At 37.3% G+C, this 23,588-nt stretch overlaps 2 protein-coding genes across 3 annotated transcripts in view; one reads left to right on the top strand and one right to left on the bottom strand.

The window, feature by feature from the left end:
* Positions 1–1,325: 1,325 nt before the first annotated feature.
* LOC137387391 (transmembrane protein 243-like) lies at positions 1,326–9,367 on the bottom strand. Of its 2 annotated transcripts, none has more exons than XM_068073804.1 (5): positions 9,340–9,367; positions 3,879–4,064; positions 3,736–3,786; positions 3,495–3,602; positions 1,326–1,881 (listed from the first exon to the last, which is right to left on the bottom strand). In XM_068073804.1, exons 2-5 carry the CDS (start codon positions 3,975–3,977, stop codon positions 1,744–1,746), a joined length of 396 nt encoding a protein of 131 aa, XP_067929905.1. In that variant the 5' UTR covers positions 3,978–4,064; positions 9,340–9,367; the 3' UTR covers positions 1,326–1,743. The 2 variants fall into 2 exon arrangements, with proteins under 2 accessions (XP_067929905.1, XP_067929904.1); XM_068073803.1 differs by lacking the exon at positions 9,340–9,367 and adding an exon at positions 9,240–9,339.
* Positions 9,368–15,786: 6,419 nt separating this feature from the next.
* Positions 15,787–23,588, top strand: part of LOC137387118 (codanin-1-like) — an 11,988-nt gene continuing 4,186 nt past the window's right edge. Inside the window, exons 1-5 of the mRNA XM_068073424.1 lie at positions 15,787–15,792; positions 15,928–16,816; positions 16,979–17,812; positions 18,135–18,289; positions 22,240–22,476. Of these exons, the coding sequence (XP_067929525.1) occupies positions 15,787–15,792; positions 15,928–16,816; positions 16,979–17,812; positions 18,135–18,289; positions 22,240–22,476 (2,121 nt within the window). The remainder of the gene's footprint in view (positions 15,793–15,927; positions 16,817–16,978; positions 17,813–18,134; positions 18,290–22,239; positions 22,477–23,588) is intronic.

The following is a 23,588-nucleotide window of genomic DNA, read 5'->3' as shown; positions in this document are numbered from 1 at the left end:
GTTAGCAATGGACTATTTGTAGATATTCGGTACTAATGTGAAACAAATGATGTAAAAGATTGATAACTTCGAACTCCTCATAAACAAGAAACTGCTTATGTAATTTGGTTAATAAAATGCCAAGCTCACATGGTGTAGCAGGTGGTTTTAGTTCTGATGTCTGTTAGTTGTTATGAGTTTTGTCTACTGTTATGTCATGTTAACATGAGTTAATAGACCAACTGAGTTAGTAGTATCCTGTCTCTACTCACAACTAGTATTAAGCTTCAGTAGCTGACATGTTTTGGCAGGCGCTACAGTTGTAAGTGGACAAGGAATGGAAGGGCCTAGTTGAGTACTTTAACACCTGCTACAAGTTGGATGATATTAGTTGATAGGTTCTATCTATAAGGTTGCTAGTTTCAGAATTATTCAAAAAGAGATATAAATAAGAGCATCTGTGTTAATAATATGGATATTATACCAGAATCCATAGTTTTGTTAAGTTTACTACAAAACTATGAACTTTCCATAAAGCGGAAAGAGCCAATAATGATTAATCACCCCCAACACTGTTCATTGCATTGCACCAGCCACTGGTATCTTTGGTTATCATGAATATTTACTATCTTCAACAAGAGCAGGCAACCCCAGTTACATCTTAGAGCTTGTGTCTACTGGAATGCCCACTGGGTACAGAGCCAGGTTATTCTGTTTGGTGCTGCACTTTTTTAAGAGTTCAGGATTTTCAGCCTTTGTTAGTGCCGACAATCCGTAAAATAAGATCAGATGACTGTTTGACATTTCTACTTGTATAACAAAAATTTCTTCTCGAAGTTGGGCATCTGGTAAATGTGGCTGCTGCCGCTACAGTCAAGGTCAGGCACACCATGTGTTTGCCCAGTGTAATGATCCTAACTTGGCAGCTAAGGGTATTTATGTTATTTAGCAAGCATCAGGCTTACCAATAAAAGCTAACCTAAAACTTGTAAACAAGACTTGTCACAAACTGCTGATTTATGGAGATCTTAAATGAAGGAGGAACAGTGCACAGTAGACACTGCTGCAACATAAACTCTACTGAACGTAAATAGTTAGTTTTTGCATCATATTACGGGAGAAATTCTATGAAGTCACAGCATCAAGTCGGTGCAAGCTTTAAGATTTGATTAATGAGCGTCCTATAGTTAGCCTTTAAATATCGTTTTCTCTCACGTCGCACTTGGGAGAGACATCGACATATAGAGGGTTACGCTGTGAGTGACTCAACTGGGGAGCTAGAAGTGCGATTTAAGAGGAATACGAGCTCATCTCATGTTTACTTAATTTTGCCATATGATCACCAATTGAAGACTTTCCTTAATAACTTTATTAACAGAACAGTAAATGTCTAAATGGATATAAGATGAGAGTGGGTAGAGTACCAAATATAACAAAAAACTACTAGTGGCAAGAACTGTTATGGTCCGGAGAGCTTTCAACAGGCTACAGGTAGAGCGATGTCATGTTGGCTACTCCCGACACCCAGTCACACCAAATCTTATAGTGAAAGTCTTTAGTGAGAGTCAGGTGAGCAGCGGGAAAATTTAGTATAAGTCGAGTATGCCTCAAGGGTAACGAATGCTGACTGACACGCAGAAACATACAGGATACAGTATGGTTAGTGGTATGCTAGTATGGTATCACATTGGAGAAATTGTGTAAATAAAGACTAGAGAATATAATAATATAATAAAGGTCTGTATTTATAATCTCAGGAAGGCGTCAAGTTTTGGTTTTCTTATCATCGACTATATGAATGTAGAGGTTCGCACAGATGCATAACAAGACAAGTGTGAATGCATTGTAATAGACCATGTTTCTAAACTTAGGATCGAGGTCTCCCTGTCTGTACCAGTATATCTGCAACATAGGAAAAATAGACTGAGTACATTAAATTATAAAATATTACAGCCCTTATATATATAAATCTCAAGGTCTGTCCTCGCTCAACCTGTCTGGTTATAGCTATTAAAATCTAGGAATGAAAAATCCGCTTCGTGCTGGATTTGATCTCAATACCTCCCGTTCACCAGGCAATAACCTAACTAATAAGTTAGGTTAATATATCACCCATTGAATTGTTAATATAATTAACGCCTAATGAATCCATTGTGAGAGGTGCAATGGATTCATTAGGCAGTATGAGTCATTATCTCGGTTAAAATACGCAGTGCTATGCGTTACGTTACGCAACATCGCTAAAGCTTGCTCTCACGGCTCTCATTAGTAAGTTTAGCAATATGGATGTTAGCTTACTTAAATTAGTCATTGGCAACATGCCAGGCTAATGGCAAGCAACTGCATTACTTGCCAATGTTTATAGGCTGCTTTTTAATACCCGTGCAACGCCGAGCATTCGATTAGTTAAACTATAAAATAGACTTACTAAACAACAGTATTTAAAGCTACACCCCTATAAACAACAGTAGTTAGAGCTGCATCCCCATAATGAACAGTAATTAGAGCTACACCCCTATAAACAACAGTAGTTAGAGCTACACCCCTATAAACTACAGTAGCTAAAGCTGCACCTCTATAAACAACAGTAGTTAGAGCTGCACCCCTATAAACAGATGTATTTAGAGCTACACTCCTATAAACAACAGTAGTTAGAACTACACCCCTATAAACAACAGCAGTTAGAGCTACACCCCTATAAACAACTGTATTTAGAGCTACACCCCTATAAACAACATTAGTTAGAACTACACCCCTATAAACTACAGTAGTTAGAGCTGCACCCCTATAAACTACAGTAGTTAGAGCTACACCCCTATAAACAACTGTATTTAGAGCTACACCCCTATAAACAACATTAGTTAGAGCTACACCCCTATAAACTACAGTAGTTAGAGCTGCACCCCTATAAACTACAGTAGTTAAAGCTGCACCCCTATAAACTACAGTAGTTAAAGCTGCACCCCTATAAACTACAGTAGTTAGAACTACACCCCTATAAACTACAGTAGTTAGAGCTGCACCCCTATAAACAACAGTATTTAGAGCTGCACCCCTATAAACTACAGTAGTTAGAGCTGCACCCCTATAAACAACAGTAGTTAGAGCTGCACCCCTATAAACTACAGTAGTTAGAGCTACACTCCTATAAACAACAGTATTTAGAGCTACACCCCTATAAACTACAGTAGTTAGAGCTGCACCCCTATAAACTACAGTAGTTAGAGCTGCACCCCTATAAACAACAATAGTTAGAGCTGCACCCCGATAAACTACAGTAGTTAGAGCTACACTTCTATAAACAACAGTATTTAGAGCTACACCCCTATAAACAACAGTAGTTATAGCTGCACCCCTATAAACAACAGTAGTTAGAGCTGCACCCCTATAAACAATAACAAGGCTCGAAGAGTAGTGCACCATAAAACTTGAAGCATGAAAAATGTAAAATTAATAGACGTTTGTAGGTAGAGATGCTTCAACGGATGGAAAAGAAGCAAGAGGGAGGTACATACCAGGATGATGTGAGATAATAATATTAGAAGGATGCAGAGCGCGAAGTAGACATTCATTCCGTTGACTGGTTCATCAGTTGGGAAGACAAATGCACTGATCAAAGTTATCTACAACATTATAAGGCGAGTCTAAATGAATGATGATAATAAAATCTGTGTACCAGGAGGGCACACGTACAAGAGGGCGCATGTACAGGAGGGCACATGTAGGTATTGCAAGAGTAAGGCAAAGCATACGAACCAGCACAAGGACTCCTGTTACACACCCAACCACCAGATTCACAAGCCGGTCCTAAAAACAAAGATAATCAACAGATAATCATACAGAATCAACAATGTCTCTAAGCCGCATGCTTAAGATGTTCAGTGTATGTGTACACTTACACGCTGGCTTGTCTCACCAAACAGAGGTCTGTCTATTGCCCCATATTGATCTTGGCTGCGATTTGAGTCGCCTAAATGGTCAGCGCTCATCTTGCTCATACTATCAGCTAGTCAGTCAGTTGGTCAGTCAGCAGGGCAGAAACTGACACCAGGGGTTAAGACATGCTGTAGTAGCAGACAAAATACCTGTAACAAAGAGACCTTGGTACGAGAAGGCCTCACCTTATAATGCACCTAAAGATGATTAAATTTGTTTTCTCCGTAATAGAGAGTGAAGACTCTACAAGTGTGAACGAGATTATCTCATTAGTATTTTTCTAAAACCTCATTTTTAGTATTTACTTATAATTTACCGTAAAACCTCTAATTGAACACCGCCTCTATTTGACCGCGACTGTGAGAGGATTGAAAAATAAAGCGTCACCTTCTATGTGAATACCACCTCCATTTGACCACCAATGACAATCTTTGCTCTTTATGAACCCATAGGATCAAGTGATCAGTAGAAAACTGTCCACAAAATCGTACTAATAATGAATCATTCGCATCAATAACAACCAATTCTCTCGCTGTCCAACTCCAAAGCTTTTCGATGTTTTTTTGATAAAACTTTGATAGCAACACCATAGAAATAATTAATAACTGTCTCAGGCTAATAGTAGTTCCTTGTTTAACGCGGTCTTGATACTTCGAAGTATCCTTCGTTTTTTTCTGTGACGTCATTTTATCGTTGTCGGCCATCTTTATAGACAATTTTATCGTTAGAAACACGAAGCTTTTGCAATGATCTTTTGAAAACGATGCTTTTGTTTGCAATTTTTTTATCATAGTATCAAAACAACACCAAAAAGTACTAGCAAATAAAAGAAAAACGATCGTTTTCTACAAATATGGCGGCTTTTTCGTGAACGAGCGCATATGCAAACGACTTGATGACGTCAAAAAACGATGGATATAAACGGCTTACATTTATTATGGTAGACTAATGAATTATGACTAGGTATTTTAACTAGTTTACATGTACAACAAATAGACATAAACTAGTCGACTACTTTTAGACCAAAGGTTACGTTTGGCAAGCACAACTTATAAGCATTGAATTTGTACTCAACGCAATGTGTAAAAGTTTTGCTCTGCCAAAAAATTGTTTGGTCGTTAATAATGACTACTTCAGCAATGCGGAATAACAGTTGAGGCCAGAAGACATCGTGAAAGGTATTGCATAACCAGAAGATGTTCGTTCCATCGTAAGCAACAATCAAAATGCAGCTATCCGAGCAAACGACGCAAATACTTTTGTTTTAAAAATGTAAATTTTTGTTTCTGCATGTAATACAAGTATGGTTCTTTTATGTAACTTGTTTATGAATATATATTTGTAGCATTTGATAGATTACCATTATACAGTAGACGCTCCTACAACGTAAATAATCCATTCCAGGAACGTCTACGTTATAAGGAATTTACGCTATGAGAACATACGTGTAAATAGCTTAGTACGTCCCAAGATCTTTCCAAACTCACCGCTTTGGCCATGCAAAAAAGAAAACTTTGACTTAAATCTTCTAAGTTGTTTGCTGTACCGTAACTGCAGCATTATTGGTTGTACCGTAACTGCAGCATTATTGGTTGTACCGTAACTGCAGCATTATTGGTTGTACCGTAACTGCAGCATTATTGGTTGTACCGTAACTGCAGCATTATTGGTTGTACCATAACTGCAGCATTATTGGTTGTACCGTAACTGCAGCATTATTGGTTGTACCGTAACTGCAACATTATTGGTTGTACCGTAACTGCAGCATTATTGGTTGTACCGTAACTGCAGCATTATTGGTTGTACCGTAACTGCAACATTATTGGTTGTACCGTAACTGCAGCATTATTGGTTGTACCGTAACTGCAGCATTATTGGTTGTACCGTAACTGCAGCATTATTGGTTGTACCGTAACTGCAGCATTATTGGTTGTACCATAACTGCAGCATTATTGGTTGTACCGTAACTGCAGCATTATTGGTTGTACCGTAACTGCAACATTATTGGTTGTACCGTAACTGCAGCATTATTGGTTGTACCGTAACTGCAGCATTATTGGTTGTACCGTAACTGCAGCATTATTGGTTGTACCGTAACTGCAGCATTATTGGTTGTACCGTAACTGCAACATTATTGGTTGTACCGTAACTGCAGCATTATTGGTTGTACCGTAACTGCAGCATTATTGGTTGTACCGTAACTGCAGCATTATTGGTTGTACCGTAACTGCAGCATTATTGGTTGTACCGTAACTGCAGCATTATTGGTTGTACCGTAACTGCAGCATTATTGGTTGTACCGTAACTGCAGCATTATTGGTTGTACCGTAACTGCAGCATTATTGGTTGTACCGTAACTGCAGCATTATTGGTTTGCATCGACAACTTTTCTTCCTTTTCTAATCAATCCCACAGGTTTTATAGACCATAATTTAGGCTAATATATAATATATCAACCTTTTGTAAAAATTATTGCCTAAGGACTGCACATCTTCAACGTTCATTTACATCGATTTGCTTACTTTTTTTAAACAGCAGTCTAATCTGAAAAGTAAAACTAATAACAAATATTTTATACGTTTACAATAAAGCAAAATAACTAAATATTCTTACTATAAAAAGGCGGTACTACCTGTTCCTGGTCTATCTGTAAGCAGGAGTCAAGGTTAAGATAAAAGAGAACTTCCGATGATGCTCCAACTCGTCACATTCAGATTGGTTGACCGATGCGACGCTGTAACACCTACACTAATCGATCGCCTTTTTATTTATGAACAATTGCGCAGCAGTTGTTTTCTGTTTGGTTGACACATATGACGATCTATCACGACAAACTAGAATGTCGCGAAAGTTGTATATATAATAGATATAGTTTTAAACGCGCGTCGGTTTTTCTCTCGCAAGTGCAACAAAATTTATTAACATCGAAATCGAATTTGAGAGCTCACCCAACTTCACACTTTACGTTATATGGAACTTTTTACATTGTAGGAAGCAAAAACTTCGTAAAATTTTGTTACATTTTCTGAAATTTACGTTATAGGAGGTATATGTTATGGGAGCCTATAACATACTGTATAAAGTTGCAGATTTATAGCATATTATTTGATAGCATCATTGTAATAATCTAATCTTACAATTGATCGACGCTCGTAACTTCTCTTCTATTGCACATCAAAAGCTAGTTTTGGCTGCAAACTGTAGCAAACATATCAATGAGTGCAATGAGCTCTATGCAACATTAGTAAATATAAATGGAAAACAAAAAATATGTCTTCAAATTTAGAAAAAAATGAAAATTAAAAGCTTCAACAAATTGCAAAGCAGGACACAGGCTATAATATCATAGCAGGTTAATTGCCAGCAATAGATATCAACTGGTAGATATATTTTTTTGCATCTCAATGCATATTTATAAAGAGATCTTTGACAAATTGGAAGCGAGTTAGCAAATTTATTGCATCCAAAAAGTCCACCAGAAAAAGAGGGCAAAATATAGGCGACATTCTATCTTCCCAAAATTCTGACGAGCCATTTAAAAAATACAAAACCAGCTTCTATTTGAACGCCGCCTACAATTGACCGTCACTACAGACTATAAAAGAAGTGTTGAAAAATAGATCGTCAAGGCGTTCAATTAGAGGTTTTACGGTAAATACCATTGACATATTCTTGTTCCACTGCTGCAGCAAAACGCCTGACTGTTCATTGAGTTCATCTAGCAAAGGCCGAGTAGATGAATGGAACCATTACGATGGACTTCAGGGTGTTTATATGTTCAACTAATGGAAACTCTGATAGGCTAAAAGACACTGTGACTGTAACAGACTACTAGTTGGGCCGCTATGAGAAAATGCATCACATAGAATTTCATTGCGATGTCTCTAACTAGTGCTATAGTACCTTACAGTATATTAAATTCATAGTTTTTTGCATTGATTTGCAACTACAGATACTATTAGTTTTTAAATTAAGTGATTACTACCCTAACCAAATAACTTCTGATCACTTCAAATTTTCTGATTTTACTCTGGCATGCTTGTCTGTAGATTTATTTTTGAGAGCGACATTATTGGAGAGTTTATGAGTGGTGTTTATCAGAGCTGCAGTGCATAATGTGTCACATGTTTTTAACAATAAATTGAAAGTGTCTCATCACAATATCTGCTTATGAGTAACTGTTACACTCACATTATTATTACATTTTAACCTATATGAGCAGTAATCTACACTTAATCTACATTTAATCCACACTTAATCCATATAAAATAAAAGCAATTAAGTAACTACTTGTTACAGCAACAACTTTCAGTAGTCATTAGTTTTATTTAAAACTATAACATATAACAACTCATTTCTGGAAACAATCATAAAATAAACTTATTCAACCGCATCTCAACATAATAGGTGTAACTTAATATTTCATGTAGTTGGGCAATGACTATTTTAGAGAATGAAGCTAACACTATATAGCTATATAGCCAATCACGTTGGAGTTACCTGATCATTAAAAACAAAAATGCCAAATTAAATCGTCGATATAATGGTATAAATTTTGTTGTTGCTTTCCAAATGTCTCAACTGACAAATCAAAATGCCAAATTAAACCTGATGTGCCACCCTAATAACTGCATAAAAGGTCACAATACAGCTAATAGCTGTTCAATAGGCATTACTACACCGTTATAAAACATTCGTTGTTTTAGCATCAGTATAGAGTTTTGGCTTTGATGATACCAGCAAGGACAACTAGAAAGATAAATCTGACAGCCAAAATTTTACTAAAACTGTTAAAATTGCGGACTAAGCCTAAGTACAAACATAATCTCAAGAACTCGTGCCAGGCAAGGAAGGGGAACAACCCAAACTTGAAAACTAAAACATTTTTGTACAGAAATGGTTATGAAGCAGGCTTGTCTCTGGAAGTTCTCAAGTAAAAAACTGTGAAAGTAAGCCTGACGGTTTGCAGTAAAAGCTAAAGGCACTGCCGAGTCAGGCACTCTAAGATTATGGAAGTTTGATTGACTAGCAAGGACGTTACCAAGGTTCTCAGCAAAAGATGAATGAACGTATTTGGTTAAATTTTAAAAAGGAGACTAATACAGGCCACCTTTATTTTATCTTTTGTAGGTACTAGACCCAAAAGAATCTCTGGTCTTGTTAACCCCCTCCATATCTTTCAAACTTGAGATAAAACGTACAGATTTTCTCTGAAGACGGACGCATAACCAAAACAAATCGCCGATAAAACTGGGTCTTATAATTTGTACCCTAGCAGCATAGCAAAGAAACAAAGCTGACCATCCATGATGGCAAAGACTTACAAAAAACTGAAAAGCCTACTCGAGCTAACGATAAATTGGCTATACTAGTTTATAGAGAGACCACGATGTTACGAGCAGCATCTCGGAGCGCACATCTTACCAGAGGGGAAGCTTCAGCATTGCGAACGTAATCAGTTATGCAAACGCAGCAGAGGAGCTTGCGTCAAACGCGTTATAATACTATATAGGTCACGAAACCCAATAAAAAGGTTAGTACTAAACTAGCGTAATACTGTGGCGGTCAGCTGAGCGACATCCTTGACACGAAGTAGCCAGAAGCTGTACATTATTGATTCGGACGAAGGGAACAAATAATTTTACCGTATTTGCATTTGGGTTCATAGTCTAAACTAAGCGGTTGCCGTTTTTCAAAGAATTTAATCTGCGAATCGTTTTAGCACCATGTGAAACAACTATACTGACATAAAAAGATATTTGTAACAAATTTCTATTAATTTTATTTTCAGTGTGCTTATTTTTGTTGCTTTATCGCTATATCTGCCCATTTTGCATACCGCCAATGAAAATTCTCTCAAGTGATCAGTCTTCCTATTTAAGATTCCACTCACAAATCTTCATTCAGCATATCTAGACGTACAATTTCTTTCTTTATTTTTACTTTTACCAATTTTGTTCGACTCACTACTTGTAAATTCACTATAATTATTTAACAAATGGTATCAAGTCTAGATATGTTTGTAGCCTGCAAGACTAGGTACAAACCAACTGTTGTGTTGGTGACTGACAGAGCTGGATTATTCTACCAATTACTCGTCAACGTTTTGGGAATGGATCAGTTAATCATTGAATGCAGATGGACTCTTTAAATAGTTATTGCTAAAATAGCTCTTAGATAAGGTCTGATCTTGATTATTGACTGTTTTAATCAGTTTATCTAGTTGATTAATATAACTAAAATCTTACAGTTGACCGACCTTTCCCGATGCGGCAATTTAGACTTAAGTCCCAAAGAGGTTTCATTAAGGTGACGAAAATCAATGGGTTTCCCAAGACCTTATATTTATTTTAGAACAAGAAATAGATATAATAAGTTATAGGCCTACCTGTAGACTAAATTATAAGATTGGAAAAGTAAATGTCAGACTTGAAATATAGACACCCTCTGGTTCTCTCGGTAATAAACTTTAGTTTTTTCTGCTGACATGTCTGTCTGTCATGATGAAACTGCATTGAAAGAGTGAGGAATTTGAGAAAACATTCCTTCCTTTATACTAAGCATTAGCCCTAGTGTCCAGGAGTGAAACTATGTCACAGCTTTTTGATTGTGAATCCTGCAGTTTTAGGGGTTTATAGCCACTCCTGATGTTTTCCCCAGCGTTGATTTCATCATATATAATCTCTAATTATAAGCTTGTGTCTGGAGTAGAGCAGTACTTAATGCAGATCTTGATAGACCGCATGACGTGAGTTGTTATCATCTGAATGCAGTCACTGATAAAGGGTCTGGTTAGGCTTAGATCTTAAATTGCACTTTTTAGAGTCAATTCATGGTTTTAATCTGGGCCCTAAATACAAGCTTTTGGTCATTATCTACACTTTCTTATGCCCATTGTTCAATGTTGTAATCGTTAAGGTCTGGAAGCTGACTTGTAATGGAGATTTATCCCAAATCTGGAGACTTGCAGATCGTGTCATGTGGGAATTTTTTTCCATTAACTTTGCTACAAGATTTGCAATAATGGTGGAACTTGCTGTTCTCTTTGTGTGTATCTGTACATGGTTGATATCAGATATAACACAACATCAACAGACTCGAACCGCAATGAAATTGTTGATGTGATACACATTTGCTCTTTTGTATGTAACGCCACTTCAATATTGATATTGGGATAAAATTCAGTATGGTAGCTTTCCAGTTTTCACATATTTCTAGTTGTATTTTTGTTAGGTAACAAAAACGCTCTTGCTGTCTGGTATATTTTGTGCTCTACTTAATATATGCTTTTATATGAGATGTGTAATACAGGGTGCATTGAGAGTTAGAGCACCTCAAGCACTCATGTTTACATTTGTACATTATTATATTTGTACACCGCCTCGTGGGCTGTTTAGAACATGTGTTCTTGTTATCTGCTAAAATAGGGCTTGCTGGCCAGCAGAACAAAAACAAGTGACTTACTTCTTCCATAGGTATAAGGCAACTTGATTATGTAGTCACTAGGAAGATGGTTGCTGAGCGCAAGCTACTGCAAATATAAAAGTTGCGTGTCTCTGCCGCTCTTAAGTAAAGGATTGCCCAACTCCTATCTTAGCTCGGCACCACAAACATTAGTCAGGCTTATCTGCTCTTGTCGCAATAAAAAGCATCTACAATACGGTGAAGAGTGTGACTGCATCGAGAACCATCAATAAACCTGATTAAATATTGCTAACTATTCACAATTGTCTTGGAATGCACCCCATTGTGTGGTAATATGACAATATAACAGAATAGAAATTTTGAAATATTGTGCTGTTAACTTCTAAAAGCTAGGGGAAAACATAGACCTATTAACTATACCTAATAGCTAATGGTATAGTTAATAGGTCTAGTTAATAGGTCTATGGGGGAGATACGCATGTGACACGGTAAACTAAGTTTAAACATTTTCATAATGTAAGCCAAAATAAAATTTGGATTTGCTTTCCTCTACCTACTCATTCACTCAATTGTTAATTAACAACAGTTCTGACTACACATTTCTGTCCTGCCAACACAATGGCTCATACATTAAATAAAGACAAGAATAGAAAAAATTACCTGCTCTTGTGTTTTGAGATCAAGTAAAATTGAAAGATTGTTGATAAATGATTGCATAATATTTCAACACATTGTTTTATAGTTCATCAGTTTATAAGTTTTCATGTTATAAGTTAAATTGTTGCAATTACTTGAAAAAGGTTACAACAATAATAACAATACTAATAACATGGTTAACAACAGATTTACAATAATAATAAAATTTAACATCAAGTTTACAACAATAATAACATAGTTTACAACAATAATAACATAGTTTACAACAATAATAACATAGTTTACAACAATAATAGCATAGTTTACAACAATAATAACATAGTTTACAACAATAATAGCATAGTTTACAACAATAATAACATAGTTTACAACAATAATAGCATAGTTTACAACAATAATAACATAGTTTACAACAATAATAGCATAGTTTACAACAATAATAGCATAGTTTACAACAATAATAACATAGTTTACAACAATAATAGCATAGTTAACAACAATAATAACATAGTTTACAACAATAATAACATAGTTTACAACAATAATAACATAGTTTACAACAATAATAGCATAGTTTACAACAATAATAACATAGTTTACAACAATAATAGCATAGTTAACAACAATAATAACATAGTTTACAACAATAATAACATAGTTTACAACAATAATAACATAGTTTACAACAATAATAACATAGTTTACAACAATAATAACATAGTTTACACCAATAATAACATAGTTTACAACAAATGCAACTGGTCCCTTTTGTATTTATGGGAATTGGCCCACTTTTTGGAAATTGGCCAACTACTTGTAATAATAATAGGAGTGCCTTCTAGCTTTTCATGAGCTCTTTTAGTCTGTGGTTCGCTATCACCAAAGGAGGTCTTAATAAATATCAAGGACTCTCTGTGTTTTTTGATACTTACCTTAAAGGTTGACTTGCAACAAAATTCACATTACAGTTATTTGATATGAAAAGATTCACCATGTCTTACTCTGTTGTGTTGTAAGTGCAAAATATGTGGAAAGGTGATTACAAGCTCTTAAAAGCTTAAAAACGAACAGAAAATCGCAGCCACACGAGACCGCCGCAGTTTGGATTCTCTTTCCAAAATGGCTAAAATGTGACGTAGTTGTGAGAGATGGTTTCTGTTTACACTTTCATGCAACCTTATTCGTCGAAACATTTTCACAAATATACATCACGCATTCAATAAAACCATGTCTATTGTTCTTATGCGTCTGTTTTATCGTCATCGTAATGTTTTCACTTTTAGCAGCGATATCCTATAACTTACCGTAAAAATTCGTTTAACTTTTTAGCCTTAGTTTGAAGGCGTACATATCATTGTCTGATAATCATGACGAGCCTGTTGGTCACTTGTGATAATCGAAAAGTGCTGCAGAAATTATTTGCGAAGTATTGGGTCTCATAATCAGATTACGGCTTGACGATTGAATAATCTCGAAACAAAACTGTAAAGTAGCGAGCATCTATATTTGATACGGGGTCTTTGGTAAAACCCGAAGTGTTTGTCATAAACTAGTGCTACGATAAGTTTTATATTGAGCTTTTTATTGGCCTTTCAATTCACATGAGAACATCACGTGACAAGACAATAAATAAATTTCATGACTACGTCAGAGAAATAAAGAGATTCCAATCAACAGCGGCTTTTCGTTTTTGAACTTTTAAGAGCTTGTAATCACATTTCCACATATTTTGCACCTACAACACAACAGAGTAAGACATGGTGAATCTTTTGATACCAAATAACTGTAATGTGAATTTTGTTGCAAGTCAACCTTTAATATTCCTGCTTTGGGTAGAGTGATAAATCAGCGTTATGTGTTGAGTTAATATTGTATCAGTGTTGCTCACCCCACCTGTATGCATGCCAGATTGACAACCAACAGTTAGAAAGATCTCACTGGTGAAACATTAGTTTGCTTTGAAATTTGTTGACTTAAATTTCCCATTTGTTTTTAACTGACATGAACACACTAATCCACTCCAGATATGTGGCTCAAGTAAATTAATTTGTATAGATGTTTTATTGACTACCCATTTTATGTATTCACATGTATTCATTCAGCACAATTGGATTCAAAGGGAAGAGTAAAGTTTTTTTATCACATAAAAGTATAATCTCGCAAAAAGGGAATTTCAAAGCCGTTTTTTTTTGTAATCACAGTTCCTACTTACCCTTTAGCATTTGCGCTATTGGAAAGGGAGAGAGCTGCCTGCTCTGGTGCACTGCCATCAGAATTATTTTCACAGCTCGGTGAGCCATTATTTTGTTACGATGAGTGGGAAACTATTTACTGCTTCAACCTGCATCAACCTTTAACCTGCACCTACCTACCAAAAGCTTTGAATTTGTCTACAGTTGGCCAACAATGTTATTGCAGGTTTTTGGATTTTCCCTGTAACTGAATACAAGTACTATCAGTTGAAGCTTAAAGAGTAGGCCTATCTCTCTTAACCTTGCTTCAATTAATTATGAGACCATGTCAGGCTAACTTGAGCATTTACAATGCATTAATAGTCTTTATGAGACCATGTCAGGCTAACTCGAGCATTTACAATGCATTAATAGTCTTTATGAGACCATGTCAGTTAATTATGAGACCATGTCAGGCTAACTTGAGCATTCACAATGCATTAATAGTCTTTCAGACATCTAAAAACTAGGCAAGATTACTGACATCTTTCTTCTGAAATCTAACCTTAAACTCAGTTTTTTATTTTATAAGTTGAAGTTTTCAACTGTAATTCTAACTTGTCTTAGAAATATTAGATATGAAGATGTAAGATGACATCCTGCTGTGATAAAAGGACCAACACAATTTTAAATCGGTTTGTCCATCGACTGTATCTCAACTGCAGTGAAGAGCTTGTCGGCGGCTTAGACTTTGCCCCATAACAGAAAGGTTAAACATTAAACATGTCAATCCATGTTTTTTAATTTGTTCATCTATATGTAAATTAAAACAACGTACACAGAAAGCAAAATTTCATAAAACAAATCATAGCACAAAACGATTGTTTTTAGATGAATCTATAGTACTACCCACAAGGATAAAGCACACTCAAAATTAGACACTTATCATAATAGGGAGTAGCCATTGAAAACGATACAAATGAATAAAAAGCTACGCAGTAAAGGCGTTTGTTCCCAAAGATACCATGCTGTATCACAACTATGTAGCCATTTGTTACGGTAATAAAAGAACCATAACCAACAAACTACAGTGAAATAAAATCAATGTCAGAAATAACAACAGAACAAATTCAATTAGTCAGCATGTTTCGATGTGAGATGGAAAATACAATTATTAACTCTGGTAATCAATGACTTTCCATAGGATAAATGCAGTAAAAGTTAAGACTTCAAGTTTGGTCATAACGCTTGAAACCATAGACATGGCATTTCTTCTTAGAAGCCTTGCTTCACCTTATGGCTAGAACCAAGCATCTTTCATTTTCTCAATGTATCTGAGATGACAGATTGCTTACAAATTTCCGGGTACGATCTAATCTCTTATGATTGTTATCTCATAGCTACATAGCCTGTTAGGTAAATCTTACCATCCGTGTTCTACAAAGTTGTGGTAGGCGAGTTTATGTATTACTTAGCAGGCTTGTGTTACCATTCATATTAAATAAAATTTTATATGGCCAAAAATTTACTAGGAGCCAGCTGGAATATAAACAGGTATATACATCCTCATTGATTCTGTATTCTGTTGATATTGAAAGGTTGGAAAAACCAGAATAGCATGCAGGTATGTCATTCGATTCAAACTGTCTCACTTGTTAGGCTGACAAGAAAAGCCCTAGAACCTGGTTAGTTGAACAGGCTTGAACGATAATGACTATCACAATGTGTCTGCATAATTCATGAATGTATGTGCTTGTAGGCAGCATCACAATCGGCAATAGATTCTATGGAAGGATTTGTAAGCCAAACAGAGTTGTCCAGTTTTGTGGATAAACCCACAAAAGCTGGTGAAGATAAGACTGTGGGGGCTGCAGGTGAGGAAAAGGGTGTACTCAACAAAGAGTGTGCAGACACGGCACAATATGCAAAGGATAGGGATGATGTGCTGCATTTGGATGGCGAAAATTCTGCACTACAGGCAGAGGATGCTGCACTACAGGCAGAGGATGCTGCACTACAGGCAGAGGATGCTGCACTACATGCAGAGGATGCTGCACTACTGTCAGAGGATGCTGGACTACAGGCAGAGGATGCTGCACTGCAGGTAGAGGATGCTGCACTACAGGCAGAAGATGCTGCACTACAGGCGGAGGATGCTGTACTACATACAGAGGACGCTGCACTACAGGCAGAGAATGCTGCACTACAGGCAGAAGATGCTGCACTACAGGCAGAGGATGCTGCGCTACAGGCAGAGGATGCTGCGCTGCAGGCAGAGAGTGTAGAAAGAGCTCAACTTAAGATCCTTCTCAGTCCACACACTTCAGCTGCTGAGAGAGAGTTCCTTATTTACATCTATGACCAGGTAAATGGTCTTCTGCAGCAAAGTGTCTCACAGGCCAATTCCAGAAGCAACACTCCTTTGTCTACACCCAGCACCCTTGTCACCCCTATCAAACCAGTACAAGCGCCAAAGTTTAAAAGCCCCTCCGTAGTTGAAGTTTCTCAAAAATGTCCTAAGACTATCTCCAGGCACCAGGTTGACAATCCGAAAAGATGTGATGTTAATAATCCATTATCTAATGAGGCAGGCAAAAGAGGAGCATCAAAAGAACAGACGACTCCTCGGCGTGTCCAACTATTTTCTGGTAAGATCATTTATAGAGTTCTTTGTTTTTGACCTTTTTGATAAATGGTTTAACCACCTCTTTTTGGCTCAACACTTTGACCAATAATTCTTATCAAAGGGATTTCATTTCAGATCTTTATTATGATTTACACTTAATTTTCATCAATTGTATACTCCTTAGAGGTTCAAACTCCTGACAAGAACAAGTCATGGAAAAATGAGAAAGTAAGGCACGCCAAAACACTCAACTCTAGCCAAACATGGATGACAGGCTCGTCTTCTAAAGAAGCTGTTCAGTCGCAAAAGGAGCAAGCGTCACCCTTCAGACCATTGCTCGCTAGCTCACCCGCATCCCTTGCCAGCTCTCTTCACCATACTGTCACTTTTGGAGACTACCTGTCCAGCAGTCGCCAGACCAAACGTAACAATCGTCGTAGAAACTCTGCTAACCGCTCGACTCTACAAGCTGACAAGGTATCCGAAGCTCATACAACGAGCAATGATACATCCAACAGCTCATGTGGGTCATGGGCACTCGGTCTCAGCGCAAATGAGATAACTCCCATAACAAATGAGTTACGTAGAACGGGAGATCTGGAGGAGGGCGTCTCACTACGGCCAGCAAATGACAGCCAAGGAAAGGAAAGCAATTCGGTAAAACCGTCGAGACGTATAACACCCACACTGGTGTCTTCGGACTCGCGTGGCCAGGAATTTCGGCAGCAGGCAGTGTTTATCCCAGAAAGTCCAAAACGAGTGCAAGCGAGCACACCTGGGGACTTTTCGGAAGAGAGGCGAAGGCTGAGAGAGAAAAAGGCACAGATTATGATACCAATTGCAGAGTTAGGTACTGGCGCTGACACGCAGAGTTCCAATTTGCCTGGTTTGCGCACGCCATCTAAACATGTATCGCAACAGCTCGAGAGAGAACCATGTGTAGAGCCTGCACTAGCGCTGGTCACAAATCGAGACGACCTTGACAAGGCAGCTGAAGTGCTATCTCGGCTTATAAATGGTGAGTGCAATTTACCCATTTGTAATTATTTATTCCTGGGAGAACTCTTCTTAATAATGATTACCTTATAACAACATGTTTTACCGTATCAACTAAACATGACCTTCTCTCCCTAGTAGGCCTATATACATTATATAGTCTAGATGAACTGATGAATAACGTGTAGGGGGGGGGGGTGAGAGTTTTTGCAAACAAAACAACCATTTTTACATCATGATTGACAGCTCTTGAGCTTTGATTGAGCTTGATCGCTTTTGCACACGATAACAACTCACAATATTTTTGTGCTTTGATGCGCTCGTTTGCCATTCCACATTTTTAGCCGGACAAACTGATAACATCGCTGAAGATTTGCATCTCATGATACAGTTGCTGTGCTGTCAGATACCTGAGGATCAAACTCAGCACCGTATGTCTCTTCTCAACTCACTCCACAATGGGGTTTACTTTTCTATTGCACTACTAGCTCAGTGCGAGGTATGTAATAATCCCGCGTATCTGGAGTCTCAGTTTGCATAATATGGTTGACAGGTCTTGAAGGGGCATGGATCAGTCTATATCATGTAATTGACAGGTTCCGCAAGGTGCCATGTATCAAAGCCTATGTTATGTGATTGACAGGCTTTGCAGGGTGCCATGTGGCCTATATTGCGCAATTGACAAGCCCTGCAGGGTGCCATGTAGCAAAGTCTATACATTGCACCCTCGCCATGTGATTTAAATCCGTTCCAGAGTTGGCATCGTATAGCAAAAATGTTGTATAGAAACCCATAGTACTTATCTAATGCAAACATCTCCTGGTAAAAATCATCAAAATTTTATTTAAATGTGTACTTGCAGCAAAATTTACATTACAATTATTTGGTATTAAAAGGTTCATCCTGTCTTACTCTGCTGTGTTGTAGGTTCAGAATATGTGGAAATGGGATTAAAAGCTCTTAAAAGCTCAAAAATGAACAGTTTAAAAAACGGCTGTATGTTAAAATCCCTTTATTTTGATGACGTACTCAACGCGACGTGGTTATTGCTTTGACACATGATGTCATCACGTGAAATGAAAGGCCAATAAAAGGTTCAGTATAAAGCGTCTCGTAGCACTAGTTTTGTGACAAACACTTCGGGTTCTACCGGAAAGCCCCTATCATATATATATGCTCGCTACTTTACAGTTTCGTTTCAGCTTGGTCTAATCATCTAGTCATAATCTGATCATGTGGCCCATATTTCCCGCCAAAAGGCTCAAATAATTTCTGCAGCATTTTTTTACCATTACAGGTGACTAACAGGTTCCTCATGTTTATCAGAGGATGATATGCACACCCTCGAGTTAAGGTTAAAACAGTAAACTGATTTTTATGCTAGGTTTTGAGATATCAGTGCTCAAAGTGACAGCATTACAATGCTAATGAAATAGTGCATAATGACAATAGAAATGGTTTTATTGAATGCGTGAAGTATATTTGTGAAAACATTCCGACAGATAAGGTTGCATGAAAGTGTAAACAGAAGCACATTGTGTTCAACTACGTCACATTTGAGCCGTTTTGAGAGAGATTCCGAGCTACAGCCGTTCTCGTGATGGCTGTGATTAACTGTTCGTTTTAGAGTTTTTAAGAGCTTGTAATCACATTTCCACATATTTTGAACCTACAACACATCGAGGTAAGACATGGTGAACCATTTGATACCAAATAACTGTAATGGGAATTTTGTTGGATGTCAACCTTCAAGTACCGTACATATTAACAATTAATAGTTACAAAATAGTATGTTAACTTTAGTAACAATAGTTACCTGCAGTAACTTTAGTGTATTTGTTGGTTATGATCTGCAATAAATTGTAACATTACAATGTGTGTGTATGTGCAATAGCAGCAGTATGTACCGTAGGGAGCTCTTACCTTCGAGACAGACATAACATAAACTTTAAATTTAACTTGAATGAATTTAGCTTACTAAACAACAACAATAACTAAACACACACCTGAAGACAAGTTTAGCTGACTAAACACACACCTGAAGACAAGTTTAGCTGACTAAACACACACCTGAAGACAAGTTTAGCTGACTAAACACACACCTGAAGACAAGTTTAGCTGACTAAACACACACCTGAAGACAAGTTTAGCTGACTAAACACACACCTGAAGACAAGTTTAGCTGACTAAACACACACCTGAAGACAAGTTTAGCTGGCTAAACACACACCTGAAGACAAGTTTAGCTGACTAAACACACACCTGAAGACAAGTTTAGCTGACTAAACACACACCTGAAGACAAGTTTAGCTGACTAAACACACACCTGAAGACAAGTTTAGCTAACTAAACACACACCTGAAGACAAGTTTAGCTGACTAAACACACACCTGAAGACAAGTTTAGCTGACTAAACACACACCTGAAGACAAGTTTAGCTGACTAAACACACACCTGAAGACAAGTTTAGCTGACTAAACACACACCTGAAGACAAGTTTAGCTGACTAAACACACACCTGAGGACAAGTTTAGCTGACTAAACACACACCTGAAGACAAGTTTAGCTGACTAAACACACACCTGAAGACAAGTTTAGCTGACTAAACACACACCTGAAGACAAGTTTAGCTGACTAAACACACACCTGAAGACAAGTTTAGCTGACTAAACACACACCTGAAGACAAGTTTAGCTGGCTAAACACACACCTGAAGACAAGTTTAGCTAACTAAACACACACCTGAAGACAAGTTTAGCTGACTAAACACACACCTGAAGACAAGTTTAGCTGACTAAACACACACCTGAAGACAAGTTTAGCTAACTAAACACACACCTGAAGACAAGTTTAGCTGACTAAACACACACCTGAAGACAAGTTTAGCTGACTAAACACACACCTGAAGACAAGTTTAGCTGACTAAACACACACCTGAAGACAAGTTTAGCTGACTAAACACACACCTGAAGACAAGTTTAGCTGACTAAACACACACCTGAGGACAAGTTTAGCTGACTAAACACACACCTGAAGACAAGTTTAGCTGACTAAACACACACCTGAAGACAAGTTTAGCTGACTAAACACACACCTGAAGACAAGTTTAGCTGACTAAACACACACCTGAAGACAAGTTTAGCTGACTAAACACACACCTGAAGACAAGTTTAGCTGACTAAACACACACCTGAAGACAAGTTTAGCTGACTAAACACACACCTGAAGACAAGTTTAGCTGGCTAAACACACACCTGAAGACAAGTTTAGCTAACTAAACACACACCTGAAGACAAGTTTAGCTGACTAAACACACACCTGAAGACAAGTTTAGCTGACTAAACACACACCTGAAGACAAGTTTAGCTGGCTAAACACACACCTGAAGACAAGTTTAGCTAACTAAACACACACCTGAAGACAAGTTTAGCTGACTAAACACACACCTGAAGACAAGTTTAGCTGACTAAACACACACCTGAAGACAAGTTTAGCTGACTAAACACACACCTGAAGACAAGTTTAGCTGGCTAAACACACACCTGAAGACAAGTTTAGCTAACTAAACACACACCTGAAGACAAGTTTGAGTATATATTTTACTAAATGAAGCTTTGTTTTGTCATAGCCTAAAATTTTATCACCTATTGGTTTCCGGCTTCATTTTCACTATAACTTTCCGCTGACCGATCAAAATATTTCTCAACCCAATTCAGCAAACCCAAACGATGCTGTTTTGGAAAGCGGCCTCTCGCTAACTTGACCATTTAATGGCCATCGAAAGGAAAAATGTTGTAGATTGTACCTTTGGAGTAGCGTGATGTGAGCTAGTACATGTAGAAGGTAGAGTAGAGAGAAAGCAAAAAATGTATCAATGCTAATTATTTTACTGTACATTTGAAATTGAAAATAAATTTGATACATGATAAAATGGATTTTTGTTAGCAGGCTAATGGAAGTTGTCTGTTCCCTGACCCTTGTTCAATGGGATCGTAACTCTAACTTTGCTACTGGATTAAAAAAAAAATATTATCACTTTTCACACGAAGACTGCTGAACTGAAAAAAATCGGTCATTATATAGCTTTCAAGCATTGTGAAAAGGTTTTCGTCAAACAGCATATTGGCATCTTTGTTATTTCGACGTAATAAGATGACTGCCAAATTTAATTTCGACCGAAATTTTTGTTGAGTTCGTATGGCGAAATAGGATTTGTATGGCAAGGACAAAACCCATCGTGTTCCATTTCGCAAGGCGAAAAAATCATATAACAGCGATACCGTAACCTGAAGGCACACTGTACCATAATTGACATATTCTGCAGGGTGCCATGTGTCAAAGCCTATATTGCGTGATTGACATATCATGCAGGGTGTCAAAGCCTATATCATGTAATTGACACATCCTACAGGGTGCCATGCTTCAAAGCCTATATTGTGCGATTGACAGGTCCTGCAGGCTGCTATGGATCAAAGTATGAAGCGGCTTCTTGGTGAGAATGAGAGACTAATCAGATTCAATCCTCACTTGGCCAAAGGTTTTACGTCTTCAAACCATGTTCCCAAACCTCGCAAGCCTTCCTCCTTTTTGAGTGTTGCTTTCCAAACGGATACGGATGATTCTAAAAATTTTCCATCTGATAGCAGCTTCCTCGCATTTAAGAAGCAGAGAGACATATTTTATGAGGTATTTGAACCTGCTGCAGTTGACAGGTGGAGGTAATTGTAGATGAGATTGTTTCTATGAGTGACCATCCATCCTCTTTGGCTTTGATCTGAAAATTACCTTGAACATCCAAGGAAATTGCTTTTGCGAATATTATGATAAACTCAGTTAAAAATGGAGCAGTCGTAATAAGATATGTCAAGGCTATATGGGACATGGCTATTTTAAAGAGATGGTTATCATTCCTAAACATGCTGAGATATTTTACAAACTTGAAAGCATGGCTATACATGCTGCACTCAACCCTCTACAAATCACTTCACAAACATGTGATATTACTAACATTCGGTTTAACATTTAAGCAAATACTTGACTAATATCTCACTTTACCAGAGGTAGAAGACTAATATCTCACTTTACCAGAGGTAGAAGACTAATATCTCACTTTACTGGAGGTAGAAGACTAATATCTCACTTTACCAGAGGTAGAAGACTAATATCTCACTTTACCAGAGGTAGAAGACTAATATCTCACTTTACCAGTGGTAGAAGACTAATATCTCACTTTACTAGAGGTAGAAGACTAATTTCTCACTTTACTAGAGGTAGAAGACTAATATCTCACTTTACCAGAGGTAGAAGACTAATATCTCACTTCACCGGAGGTAGAAGACTAATATCTCACTTTACTAGTGGTAGAAGACTAATATCTCACTTTATCAGTGGTAGAAGACTAATATCTCGCTTTACCAGAGGTAGAAGACTAATATCTCACTTTACTAGAGGTAGAAGACTAATATCTCACTTTACTAGTGGTAGAAGACTAATATCTCACTTTACTAGAGGTAGAAGACTAATATCTCACTTTACCAGAGGTAGAAGACTAATATCTCACTTTACTAGAGGTAGAAGACTAATATCTCTCTTTACTAGAGGTAGAAGACTAATATCTCACTTTACCAGAGGCAGAAGACTAATATCTCACTTTACCAGAGGTAGAAGACTAATATCTCATTTTACCAGAGGTAAAAGACTAAGAACTCACTTTACTAGAGGTAGAAGACTAATATCTCACTTTACCAGAGGTAGAAGACTAATATCTCACTTTACCAGTGGTAGAAGACTAATATCTC

The sequence above is a fragment of the Watersipora subatra genome, chromosome 2, assembly GCF_963576615.1.
Source record: "Watersipora subatra chromosome 2, tzWatSuba1.1, whole genome shotgun sequence".
NCBI lineage: Eukaryota > Metazoa > Bryozoa > Gymnolaemata > Cheilostomatida > Watersiporidae > Watersipora > Watersipora subatra.
This window is presented reverse-complemented; position numbering and strand designations above follow the sequence as displayed.